This window comes from Microtus ochrogaster, chromosome 4 (assembly GCF_000317375.1).
Source record: "Microtus ochrogaster isolate Prairie Vole_2 chromosome 4, MicOch1.0, whole genome shotgun sequence".
NCBI lineage: Eukaryota > Metazoa > Chordata > Mammalia > Rodentia > Cricetidae > Microtus > Microtus ochrogaster.
In genome coordinates, this window is record NC_022011.1 from 69,652,195 (window position 1) to 69,666,714 (window position 14,520).

At 40.0% G+C, this 14,520-nt stretch overlaps 1 protein-coding gene across 1 annotated transcript in view; it reads left to right on the forward strand.

Annotated features, from left to right (window-relative positions):
- Positions 1-11,698: 11,698 nt before the first annotated feature.
- Positions 11,699-14,520, forward strand: part of Galnt5 (polypeptide N-acetylgalactosaminyltransferase 5) — a 38,315-nt gene continuing 35,493 nt past the window's right edge. The window contains exon 1 of the mRNA XM_005346425.2: positions 11,699-13,116. Coding sequence (XP_005346482.1) covers positions 11,699-13,116 — 1,418 coding nt within the window. The remainder of the gene's footprint in view (positions 13,117-14,520) is intronic.

Here is a 14,520-nt window from a genome sequence, read left to right on the forward strand (position 1 = left end):
GGGGAGGACTTTGGACTTTCCACAGGGCAGGGAACCCTGACTGCTCTTCAGACTTGAGAGGGAGGGGGAGAGGAGTGGGGGGAGGGCAGGAGGAGTGGGAGGCGGGGAGGAGGCGGAATTTTTTTTTCTCTCAATAAAAAAAAAGACTATAAAGGACACAGGGTTATATTATAATATCAGTGAAGGGCACAAGAACTTGTTGGACATACCAACCAAAGAAGTGATGTTGTTCCCACACCATATCCCATGGTCATGGAGCTGAAATACTACAAGGGCATGACCTACCTGGTATCCAACAAGCAGAGGACTCCATGATTTCCCTGGAACTATGGCTAAGCTTGGACCCTTGTGATGATGTAAGCTACTTGACTAATAATTTACCTATTCACACATCTGGATCTGCCATGGAGCCATTTACTGATCTAAGACCATAGTTTGTTCTTTCATCTGGTAGCTGAACTCTGCAGCTTCACTCTCAAACCCTGACTCCAGAAGCTTTGGCAGCTTCTCTCTCAAATCACTGTCATTCTGGACTCTCTCAGTCCACTGTTGAAACCTTTGGAATGCCACTGCAGCCTCTTTAAGTTATATTCATTCTACAGCCTATACACAGCCATAAATATAATAAATATTATTATGTTGTGTGACAAGAAAGTTAATACTAGAAATTAAAACAGAAATGAAAGAAGCTACATTTGCCTCAGGCAGACTACCAAGGCATGTGAGATTCTGTAATAAATTTCTGTTATTAAAATCTTCAAATCTTGTTAATTCATTGTTATTCAAATTCTGATATTGTAGAAAGGCACAAATGTGTTCACCCATGTTTCTGGACTTGCATGAACACAACGCATCATTTATTATTTAATTTAGCACCTCAACTTCATGCTCCTTTCCTTCTTGACAGAGTCTCACTAACTCCAAATTAACCTTGCTCCTGTCTTAGCCTCTCTGGTGCTCAGACCAAAGACTAGAAGTGTATGACAACTAATCTTTACACATATGGTTCCGTCTAACTATGTGTTAAAAATACTAAACCTTATTGGCCACCTATAGCTAAATCACAAAGTAATATGGGTTACTCATGGGAAACTTTGAAGTATATTCCAAGTGTGTGCACATGAGGAAGTTATAGTAGTTACTTTTTTATTGCTGTGACATAAAACAAACTATGGAAAAAGATGGGGCTTTTTTTGGGGGGGAGAAGGCTTGTGGTCCCCAAGGGATTAGAATACATCATGGCAGGGACAAAGGAAAACAAGTGACAAGCATGGTGGGAGGAATGGGGAGCTGAGAGGCCACATCTCCGTCACAAACACAAAGCAGAGAGAATTAACTGGAAGTAGTGAAAGAGTCGATCACATCAAAGCCCACCTCTGTACTATGTCCAACAAGATACCACCATCTCTACCTCTCCAAACAGTGCCACCTACTGGGAAAAGAGTGATCAAATATCTGAGCCTGTGGGGGATGTTTCTTATTTAAACTGCCATGAGAGAACTGGATATGTCACATTCATGTGGGTGGTATTTTTCTATCTGAGAATGGTAAATGTCTTTCTATTTATTAGACATCAGATAGTAAAGACAAATTATAACATTCACAAAATTCATTTTTCAAAATTTCCACTACAAATAAATAGCTACTGTCACTTTTTGGTACCTAGCATTTCATAAGCACCTACTGTAACAGAAGCAGGCAACTGTGCCTTCCTCATCTTCAATTATCATATCTTCCTCTGTTGTAAGCATCTTAAATTAGAGTGTGAGGTTGAAAGATCATATTTTAATGTAAGTCGCTTCCATCCTCGCCATAGAACTTGTGAGTACTTACTACAGTTTCCTGAAATCTAATGTAAGCATATAGACATTCTCATATATCTAACACAGAAGATGACTCCAAGCTTCCCATTCCCAACCTGTAGAAATATGGTGACCATAGCTGGCATATGCTGAACGTGTGTGTGTGTGTGTGTGTGTGTGTGTGTGTGTGTGTGTGTGTGTTGTCAGTATGCACATATACCTGTATGAAGTCAATTCAGCACAAAACAGTTATGTATGGTAAAGGTTGATTGATGAATGCACAATGAGCTGTAGGAACAGATTTGACACTTTTCAATACATGGTCATCAAAAAGCACAATAATCATAACATGAAAGAATTGTATGGTTCAGTTCTCATCTTTCATATGTACTTGTGTTTCCTTCCAAATGAGCTGGTCAAATGGGAAGGGGAAATTATTGAAACATATGGGGGAAATCAATTGAAAATATTGTCATTAAACCAAAGTACACATAATTTTGAAGAATCTCAACTCTGTTTTCATAAAACAAATTAAAAATGAAAAGTAAACAAATTGATGTCAGGGATTTTTGTTCTGAAGGCAGTTTTTACGGCATTACCCTCTTTTAACAGATTCCACTTAATCAAACACGCCTTCTGTACTGGATTCTGATAGGATAATCATTAAAGTCTGAGGCTATGACTTCACAATATCACAGTCTTAAAATACCTCCTGAGTCAATCTGTAAAAAAGATAAAATACTCACTATCAGTGTAAGGGTAAGACAGGGAAATGCTCTTAATTCCCATAGTTCCTCACTCATGGTAGATGTAGTGGTGTACACTCAACTGCTAGAACAGTCTCTGAGAATCTGAATATGCATGCATCTTAGTCAAGAGTGGGAGAAATGGTGAAAGGTTTGGTATCTATTTGCATATACAAGCAGAGATGAAAGAGAACGTTTGCTGGATTCAGTTTTGTTGATGTCAGTGTGTGCTTCTCTCTGTCTGTAGTGATACAGCTCAGCAGCTTCATAACTTCAAGGGTCGCTTTGCCATACATTTTTTGGTAATTGTTTTTTTTACATCTTATTTGTATTCTATTTGGAGCAGAGAAGTTTCACAGTAAACATGAAATATTAATCTAAGTCATCCTGTATTCAATAATATCAAAAAAAGTCAAAGCCCTTGCCAATATTTTTTTAACATCTATGTCTGTGCTTCTCTAAACTCTTATGTGTAGGAAGCCATTTATCTCTATGGCACTGTAAGGAGGGTACACATTAACCTTGTTACACTAAGGTTAGAGTGCTTATTCAAGTCATAGTACTAAATGGGGTACATTCAGAAACACAGAGTTTATCTCCATAAGTCACTCTAGGATCTACACTGGAATTTTACAGTTATTTGGGTTGGCATGATATTTGATGGAGTGTGATCAACCAACACTTTGCAATATACTGAGGATTCCATTTTTTTCTCCCACTAATGTTTAGTAACAGCACCCAGGCACAATGAGAACCAAAACTGGTCCCAACCCCCACTATTTCCAAACATCTGCTGTGAATGCAATTGTCCACATTAAAAATGCTGCAAACCAGATTTCACAGGCAATATTCCATGCCACAGTCTGTGCGAACACATACACACCACACACACACACACACACACACACACACACATCAGCAAGTTTATGTATATCATATATAGCCAAGGATTGAATAACTATTTTTTTACTTCCTCTTCACTTTTTTTTTTCACAAATGTTCTTTTGCTTCAGTCCTTATGCACAAAAGGCAGAATAAAGGAAAGCAAATGGAAAGAGAACATTAAATCCAAGCATTAAGTGTGAGAGAAAGAAGTGGAGAAAACAGAAGGAAAAGAGATGACAGAAAGAAGAGGTACTATAGGGTCTCTTGAGCTGCTCCTGAATCCATGAGCTAAACGGGGAAGCTCAAAAGGTCAGAGATCACCATGCATGTGCTTCATCACTCTATTCTGTACCATGGAACTGTCCTGAGGTTCAATGTCAGCTTCCTTTTTTTTATCTCAAGATACATATAGAGCTACATCTACCTTTATGAATAAATGCAAAAAGTGTATAAAGCCACGCCACTCTCTGGCACATCCTACCTCAATGCTTATTTCTATAATTTAGAGAAACAGTACATTTCCCAAAGGAGAAGAGATGGGATTGTCTTCTATTCGTTGGTCACATCCAAACCCAACGAAATTGCAGAATGGCCCCTACAACTTTTGTGACAGATGGTTGATCATCCTCTGCCACATTCCACTCCCAAGAGCAGGCAGATCATCAGCTACTTTTAGAAGGAATCCACATCTCTTTTGTTCTGTACTAATTATCAGAAAGGCGTCTCAATTAGATCAGACATCTGCTATGTCTCAGACTCTGTCCCACCCTCTGAACCATATGGAATGAGTTAAATCCTCCCACATGAGATCCCTCTAAAATTCTGAAGCAGTTGTTTTGCCCCTGAGTACTCCCTTACCCCAAATAAACATATGTGAAACATATGATCTGTCCTCCAAAAGGCAATATTCCTGACTGCATGGCCAATGTCTCAATGTCTTCAGAAGCCTGGCTTTATTTCTACCTTGATTGTACTGTCCCCCCACTCCCTCTCTTTTTCCCTCTCCCTCTCTCTCCCCCCTCTCTCTGTCACACACACACACACACACACACACACACATACACACACACAATGTTATATATACATATATGTGTATATAAAGTTGGTATGTCATGTGTGTGATCTCTGTGAACTCCACAAGGCACATGTGTATAAAGATGAATTCATACAGCCAAACACTAAACACATAGATTTCATATCCATATACAAATAGGCAGACACAGTAGCCATGTGCATATGTATGCAAGTTACATGCTGTAAGTCCTTCCTTCCCCCTCAAATGCTCCCTCCTTGCCTGGCTTCACTTCAGCCCATTCATTTACCTAACTACAGGCTGACTTCACCCCTCCAGAAATAAGGTGAGTGCTTTAGAGCTGTATTTAGATTGCTTGGCTCAGTCAGAGCAGTGTGCACACTCTTTGTCGTGTGTGCCAGTCCTGCGCAGATCTCCGTAACCTTTCAAGGGTGAAAGCAAACACCCAGGCACTTCACAACAGAAAAGTCCAATACCTATGCCCATATGCAATAATGTAAGCAAATGTAGATTGTGAAAAAACTGCAAACCTAATTTTGGGGTGGGCTTATGGTAAGGTATAGGATATCTGGGTCATATGGTCGATTTATTTCTTTTCTTTTTTGAGAATTCTTCCCATTGATTTCCATAGTGGTTCCAGCAGTTTTCAATCCCACCAACAGTGAACAAAAGCTCCTTGTTTCTCACATCCCCTCCAGCACTTGTCTGTTGATTTGTTACTTTTTGCCAGGGTGATTGAGGCAACATAAAATCTCAAAATTGTTTTGATTTTCATTTCCCTAATTGTTAGGGATGATGAGTATTTTTTCAGGTGTTTCTTAGCCATTCTTTTTCTTCTTTTGATAGTTCTGTTCATGTCCATTGTCTTTTGATTCTTTATGTTCTTTTGAGTTTGTTGTGGAAGATCTGAATTAGAAGTGGATCTTCCCACTGCTTAATTAAGAAAAACATCCCTCACAGGTGTATCTAGTCATTTGGATTTTAGGTAATTCTGGATATAGTCCTGACAACCAAAAATGGCCATTGCAAGCAACTTTTCTAAATTTTCAGAAGAGATATTCCTACCAGTTCATGAATCATTACTAGAAGCCAATGCAGTCTTCACATTTGTCATAATCCTGCCTTTGGTTATCGCCCACTCCCCACTCTTCACTTTTTGTAATGGGTCTACTTTCTTTCCAAAAGAAAGAAAGAAGGAAAGGAAGTAAGGAAGGAGGGAAGGAGGGAGAGAGGAAGGGAGGGAGGGAGGGGGCAGAGAGGGCTAGAGGAAGGAACGAACGAACGAATGAAGGAACGAAGGAACGAACAAAGGAACGAAGAAAAGAAGGAAGAAGAAAGTTCAGAAGTCATCAAGTACAAACCCTTAACATTGTTTTCTTCCATCTATGCTCATCCCTATCTGTTTCCAAACAGATTTCACTTCAAAATTAAAAGCACCTAGTCTTTTTTTTTTAAATAAAGCACACAAACTATTCAAAATACCCCAGTGAGTCAGCAGGCAAAAGACCTAAAAATACATACCTCAAAAGATTTCTAACTGGCCAATGGTATCAAAGAAAATGCCCAAAATTACTAATATAAAAAAGCACAAAACAAACCAATAATGAAATATTTTTTATACTTACTGAACACTTATAAAAATAAAAGGTAAGTATCAATGAGAATGTAGAGAGAAAGAGATCCATGTACATTGTTGGTAGAAATATAAAGTGGTAAGTCAGTTGTGGAAAATACTATGCAGGCTCCTGAAAAGATAAGTCAGATTGCCATATGACCCAACAATTGTATTTCTGGATATTTTAAAGAAAATAAAAATCAATATTTCAAAGAAAAACCAGCATTCTCAGATTCTTCACAGTTCTACCTGGAATCTCCCTAAGAATTCATCATGTGTCAATGAATAAAGAAAACACAGTAATGGAATATTAGTTTTATTTTGAAAAAAAAGGAAATTATACTGCTCATAGCAATGTACATAAGTCTGAAAAACATTTTTCTGAATTCAACAAGGCAGAACAATCAGATTAATGCTGCATGATATTACATATGGAATCCAAGAGACAATCAGAAAGGGAGAGTTGAGTGGGGATTTCTAGAGACTCAGCAAAGTATAGGCACGTAACATTGTAGCATAAATAATTATGGAGAACTAATAGACAGCATGATCAATCTGAGATATATATTTCCACTTATAGCTTTATAGTTAGATAGAGTTGAGCAGTTGGATAAATATTATAAACGAAAAGCAGAAATTAGTTACCAAGAAAATTTTCACATAGATAGGAAACAATGAAAGACTGACTTGGATAGTGTCTTAGTTACTTTTCTATTACTAAGAATATATACCGTAAAAACAGACACATGACTCAATACAATTGAATCAAACACACTAACATAAATCTACATACCTGTGAACACCTGATTTTTGACAAAGATATCAAAAATATACAAAGCATCTTCAACAAATAGTGCTGGCATAAATGGATGGTGACACAGGAGTCTGCTGCCTGAATATAACACCAATAGCACAGACACTGAGAACAATTAATAAATGGGATCTCCTGAAACTGAAAAGCTTCTGTAAGGCAAAGGGTACAGTCAACAAGATAAAATGGAAACCTTCAGAATGGAGAAAAAAAAATCTTCATCAACCCACATCTGATGAAGGGCTGATCTCCAAGAACTCGAGAAACTTGAAATTAAATATCAAATAATCCAATTTTTAAAATGGGGGACAGTTCTAAGCAGAGAATACTCAACAGAAGAATCTCAAATGGCCAAAATGCACTTAAGGAACTGCTCAACATCCTTAGACATCAGGGGAATGCAAATAAAAAAAACTCAGAGATTCCATCTTACACGTTTCAGAATGGCTAAGATCAAAAACGCTAATGAAAGTTTATACTGGAAAGGATGTGGCATAAGGGGAACACTCCTCCATTGCTGGTGGGAGTGCAAATTTGTACAGCCAATTTGGAAATCAGTACGGCAGTTTCTCAGAAAATTGGGGCTCAATCTACCTCAAGATCCAGCAATACTCAAAGGATGCCCAATCATCTTACAAGGACATTTGCTCAACTATGTTCATAGCAGCATTATTTGTAATAACCAAAAGCTGGATGCCCCTCATCCGAAGAATGTGTAAGGAAAAATTGGTACATTTACACGGTGAAGTACTACTTAGCGGCAAAAAGTAATGACATCTTGAAAATTTGCAGGCAAATGGATGGAACTAGGAAAAAGAAACGTCCTGAGAGAGGTAATCTAGACACAGAAAGACAAAGAGCTTCCACAGCCATGGCAGTCTGTCTTCACTTCTACATTTTTGTTAATTTATCAGTTTTGCACATTCAACTAATATTTCTTCTCTGGACTACACTATAACAAGAGGAGATAATTATATTCTTATTTTATCCTTCAAGTCTATAGGTAGACTTTAGCAAATCATCCATATTTACTGAACTATGTCACCACACAATCCAGGAGTTTTTTTATACTAGATATTGCATATCAATACCCAGAATGTACTTATCTTTCCATGCTCATTACAACCTTTGATATCCTTAATGTTAGTAATTATGTGTCTTTATATTACATAGGGCCTAAGCTACATAAGACGGACAAATGAATACAGGCAGTTTTATAAGGAAGAAATATCTCAGCTCTAATGTGACCACTCATGTAGCTATTCTAACATAGAGTAGTAAGGCTGTTATTGATCAGTAAGGAAAATTGGGGGCTAAAAATATACTGTTACATGAGACTTTTATCTCTTTAGGGGCAAAGTAAAAGCTTGGTTCAACCAGTGTAGAAGGCAATGGCTAAAAATAAAGAATACAGAATTCCTCTCCCCATGTTTCGTTCAAAGGATAGATGATTGGCTCTCTGGAGAAAGTGGTATCATACCATCTCAGAATTTCTTAGAAAATAGATCCTGAGCAGTAATTTCAGACCTGCTGCACAATCTTTATAATTAGCGACGACAAAGTTGTCTTGAGAAGCATAGTTATTATTAGGTATTACTCTGACAAGCAATTTCACAGAAAGGATGGGGTTGTAACATAGCTTCATTTCTTAGTGCTGTGATAAAACATCCCAACAAAAGCAACTTAATGGAGAAAGGGTTTGTTTGGCTCACAATTGCAGCGAATCTCATCACTGTCTGGAAGTCAAGGTGGCAGAAACATAACACAGTCACATTATTTCCACACTAGAGGGAAGTGTAATCAGTAACTGCACACATGCTGGCACTCAGCTCACTTTCACCATTTCACTCAGTCAGGTTCTAGCCCATGCAATGATGCCCCCCCACACACACACACAGTGGGTCTTCCCACCTCAGCTAAGTTATGAAAATCTCCCTCAAGCTCTACCAGAGGCTCCTCTCCTCTGGTAGAGTGGTAGAGTGAGTCCAGGTTTTTATAAACTACCAGTTAGCACTAACCATCAGGGACTATAGTGAGGGTTACTCAGAGAAACAGAAACAATAGGGTAAACATATAAGAGAGATAAATGACAGACAGATAATGAAGGATGCAATGAGAGAACTGGCTCTCAATTATGGATGGTGAGACTCAATCCCACAATATATTTGCCATAGTTAGAAAAGTAGGGAGGTTGACAGCGTGGTACCAGTCAAGTTGGAAACCCCCAGGAGCAGTGAGACCAATGGTGTATTTTTCAGTCTAACATTAAAGGCCTAAGAACTGAAGAAGGTGATGAAGTAAGTCTTGGAGACCAAAGGTCAGAGAATTTGAAGTTCTGAGTTATGGGGAAAATGAACATCCTGTCTCTGGAAGAGGAGGAGTAAACTTGCCTTCTCTGAACTTGTGGCAATTGCTCACATCTTCCTTATTCAGTTCACTGGTTCAAGTTCCAGTCTATTCCAGAAGTATCTTTACAAAAGTCCACAGAAATGTTAGTGTATTGGCTGTCTGTGTCTTAAGCTAGTCAAGCCAATATCTGAAATTAACTATCATGTAGACAGTACTTACAGTCAGAAAAGGGTAGATACTAGTAGACCAGTACGTCACAAGTTTGACTGTACATTGAAAAGACCTGGGAATTTTTTAAAAAAATATAATACCAGAAAACAAACCATTTCTACTTCGTATAAGTTACTCAAAATTTGGGGGTGGTGATGGTCCATATTTTCGACTTGATAGGGTCTAGAATATCTAGGAAACAAGGCCCATTTCTGAGGAATTTTCTAAATTTGTTTAACTAAAGTGGAAAAATCCATCTTAAACATGGGTGGTACCATTCTATAAACTGTTATATTGGGTTGTCAAGACAAAAAAAAAGCAAGCTAAGCCCACCACTGACCTTTTTCTCTGCTTCCTGACTGAGTCTCCTGTGCCATGACTTCCCCACCATGATGGATTGCACTCTTCCACTGGGAGCCAAAGTAAGGCTTTCTTCCTTTAAGTGGCTTTTGTCAGGTGACAGCAACAAGATAGAAGAGGACTGTCTTGTAGTTTTAAGGCCAAATCTACATGGAAACTACTGGCATTTTGAATTCCCAGGGTCACTCAGAGTCTAATCAAAGTCTTGAAACAATTATAAAGCCATGACTGATCCATCACTTAGTAAATACATGTGTATGTTGACTGAGGTTTCTGTCCCACCAGGTCCCACTTCTGTTTAGTCCCAAATAAACACACAGAGGTTTGTATTAACTATAAACTGATTGGCCTATTAGCTCAGGCTTTTTATTAACTCTTATAAATTATATTAGTCCATAACTCTTGTCTGTATTAGCCACGTGGCTTGGTACCTTTTTTCGGCAAGGCGGTTATATCTTGTTTGCTCTGTGTCTGGATTCCTCTGTGTCTGGGTGATGACTATAGACTGACTGTTTTCCCTTCCCAGAATTCTCTTGTTCTTATTGCCCCACCTATATTTCCTCCCTGGTTGCCCTGTCTATACTTCCTGACTGGCTACTGGCCAATCAGCATTTTATTATACTACAATTGACAGGGTATAGACCATTGTCCCACAGCATGGGACTGTCCTAATCCATTTAAGTTTCTATAAAAAAATACCATAGACTAAATAGTCTATAATCAATATCAGTTAATTTCTCATGGTTCTGAAGGCTGAGAAGTCCAGAATAGCTGACCTAATGTCTAGTAAGATTTTATCACTTGGTTCCTTCAAGATTCCTTCTCTTTGTGCCTTCACATAGTGGAAGGGGCACGGTAGATCACTGAACTCTTCTATAAGGACACATATCTAGTGTATGAGGGTTCCTTCTGCCTTATCTCACCACCTTCCAAAGACTTTACCTGCTGATATCACCCTATTGGTCTCCACATTGTATTTGGTGGGGACCCAAACATTCAGATCATAGCAAAGTATCTTGAATCTTCCATAGGAACATGACAAATTGTGTTTGTATATTAAGTTTAAAAATAAAATAAAAATGTACCAGAGTAAAAAGAGTAGCTGACCTTAAATTTTTTTTCTGTACCTCTTTGTGTGTTTGTGAAAGTCTTCTGAATAGCTAAACACTCCTCTCTGGCAATGAAGCTATAAGATGCCCCATTAACCTCTGAAACTGAAATATTAAGGTCAAGAATTAATTGAACCAGCAAAGCACTTCAGTGTCTGGGTACCACAGGGTTAATAAGTATGAGTGGGGTAGGTGGGGTTACAAACCAGGAACACATGCCCTCTAAGTTAGTTTGCCTTCTGTTTAATTGCCCTTAAAACACACACTCTCTCATATAACCCAGAAGGTGAGAGCTGAATGAAGTTTTCTGGGTAATGGCTTGAAATGTTTTTCTTCTGAGAAGTGGTATTGAGTTACAGCATGCAGGGAACTGGGAGGAGAGAAGCAGGCGGCAGCAGGCAGCACCCTCCGAGCCCCACCTTTTCTTGGACTTGAAGGAAGGTGGACATGGGCCCTCCCAGACAAGATACAGTGAACTATCCTGTGGCTGCAGTTGACTGCTCTGGGAGTCACCTGGGGCCAGTGTATACTAGGGTTTAGCCAGGGCCAGTGAACAGGCATCCATGCTTTGCAGTGAAATGCCACGCAGGCAGAGAGTGACAGGCAGTCAGTAGGAGCTGAGCTTTTCCCCCTTGGACGTCTGTTTCCTGCTAGGTTCAGGAGGGGGGAACTGGCTGCTGGTAGTGGTGGTGCTGCTGCTGTTGCTGTCTGAATTCTCTCTCCACTCCAGGTAAGCAGACTCAGAGGGAGGGCACGCTGCAAAGCACGCCTTTGTACGATGAACAAGATCCGAAAGTTTTTCCGAGGAAGTGGGAGAGTCTTGGCATTTATATTTGTAGCTTCTGTCATCTGGCTACTCTTTGACATGGCAGCTCTCCGCCTCTCATTCAGTGAGATCAGCACTGGGATACTTAAAGAAAACATCAGGAGGAGGGAGCAGACAGGGATCAGAGTCCAGCCAGACCAAATGAAGATCCTTTACAACAACATTCCAGGAATGAGGCTGTCCCGGAATGGAGTTTGGGGAAAGGAGAATTTTAGAAAGGCAGAGGACCACGCACTCAAGGTTGACGAGCATATGGACCAAGTCCAGAGGAGAGGGAAAATGCAGATCCCCTTGGGAAGGGGAAAAGCTGTACCTCTGCGGCATGCTGCACATCTGAGAACCCTCCCAGAGTCTCTTACTGTGCAGAAGACAGATGGGAGAGACAGCAAACCTAAAGCCTCCTCCCAGCCTATGACTCCCAAGCAAACAACAATTTCATCACAGAGGACCCCATCTGCGGCAAGAGGAACGTTACTGACCAATATATCAGTACACACAGAAGCCTTTACTACAAAACAAGAGGCCCCAGAGAATCACACTCTCAGCAGGCAGGAATCAAAGCAAACATCTGAAAGGACCCTGAATGTGACCATCAGGGTCAGGACTGACAGCTCAAAGCAGCAGTCACAGACAGTAACAACATGGAGGACACACTTTGCCAACTCGCCAATCCTGAAATCTGGGGAAGACATAGCCATAAAGAAAACTGAGGCTCAGGGCAAAGAATTAAAACACAAAGCCCATAAAGTGTTACCTCTTTTTAAGTTTATTGCTGATACAAGTCGTTTAAAGAAGCAATCTATGAATGAGACACAGTTGGGAGGCTTGCCAGAAGATGATGGCGCCAAAGTGGCACCAGGGAAGAAACTTAATATTTCAGAAAGCCAGGTTGTGGTTATAACCAAAGAGGAGGACCTGAGGACAGATACCAAAGAGGTACCTGATTCTAAAACCCAAACTATCGTCCCTAAATTACTGGGTGGAAACCAAGAGAAACACTTCCCCAGAAATCAAAGCGAGACATCTTCCTCTCTGCTAGCTCCACAGAGAGCAGTGTCTCAAGCCAAGCTGTCCTTAGCAGGGGGACTCCATCCAGGAAGAAGAAACTTGACTGTTAAGGCCCAGACTGTGCGATACCATCAAAACCACACAAATACCCCTGAAAACTCTGGAAGGCATCGTGTACTGAGAATAGATGTGACCCTTTCTCCAAGGGATCCCAATGCTCCGGGTCAGTTTGGGCGCCCTGTGGTTGTTCCGCCTGGAAAGAAGAAGGAGGCAGAACGAAGATGGAAAGAAGGAAACTTCAATGTCTACCTTAGTGACCTGATTCCAGTGGACAGAGCCATTGAAGACACAAGGCCTGCGGGGTAAGACCCATTTCTAGTCTCTTTTCTTGAACCCAGTATTGGGCTTTCCTGTATAGGGAAGTTTTCTGAAATTTTATTTGTGTGAATTTCGGCCATGTAGAGAATTTATTTGACAGTTATTATTTGATGCTAGCCAAATAATCTACCATGCACATAGAGAAAAATTATATCTGAAAGGCACAGGGTTCTCCTTTTATGCTCAGGTCCCCTCCTTAGGTTCCATTTCCTTCCCTTTGTCAAAAATCTCTTTAGATGAGTAGAAGCATTCAATTCATGATAATCTATACCTAAGTAGTAAAACACACAGAGTAATTCCATGCCAGCAGTGACAGTGGAGTAAATTACCATGTTGGAAGTTTTCATTGGTTACAAGCTTATCAGGAGTGTGACTGGGTTGGTGTATTCACTGATAAGGGGGTCTCCTAAGACTTCCTGAAATTAAATTGTAAAATATGAATAGCCATGAGTAATGATGACTAGGACAAGAAAGGAGATGACTTAATCTCTAAACTTAAAAGTCCTTTTGTTGACGAGAATAGCAGACTGTTGTGCACTCAGTCACCGAAAGCATTAATGCTGGAAAAAGTCCATCAAGGAGGAACTTCGAGAGCAGGCTAACAATAATCCCGCTAACAGAGGTTCTCCATTGACAGGATTCTACAAATATGTAGGCAAACTTCGTGAGCTTGAGAAAAGAGAGGGCAGGCACTATGACCTAACAATAGGTGAGGATACTCATGCCATTAGGGTCTTTCTCATTCTTCCCAGTAGAAGTGTTTCACTTGCCAGGCAGTGGTGGTGCACACCTTTAATTCCAGAACATGGGAGGCAGGACAGGTGGATCTCTGTGAGTTGGAGGCCAGCCTGGTCTACAGAGCAAGTTCCAGGATAGATTCTATATACTACAGAAAAACCCTGTCTCAAAAAAAAAAAAGTGTATCACTTGCCCATAGTACTGCCTTCTAAAGGTTCCCAATGGACCCTCATGATCAAACAATTAAGCTCCTTAGCTCCATCATCAGGAGGTGTATGCAATCATAGACATGATTAGAATGCAGGCTGTGACTCTCTTTGATGTACTTACAAATGAGGCTACTTGTAGCCATATGTTTATTGACCACTAATTAATAATATAGCTCTGATTACAACTTGATTTTCAGTTCCCTAAGCGAGCCAGCCTGGAAGCTGAAATCACAAATGGCAAGATTAGGACTCTGAGCTTGTGTGGTTCATAAACAAAGGTTTTCTTTGGCTTCTTCGGAAAATGCTTCTTTTGAATATAGGAAGTCGGGGCAAGCTTTTGGACAGGGTTATCAGAAGGAGAAGGTAGGTACAGATAAACCTTTGCCTTAGGTATCAAAAGTAGCATCTTCAATGTGAGTTCAGTCCCAAAGAAAACAGTTC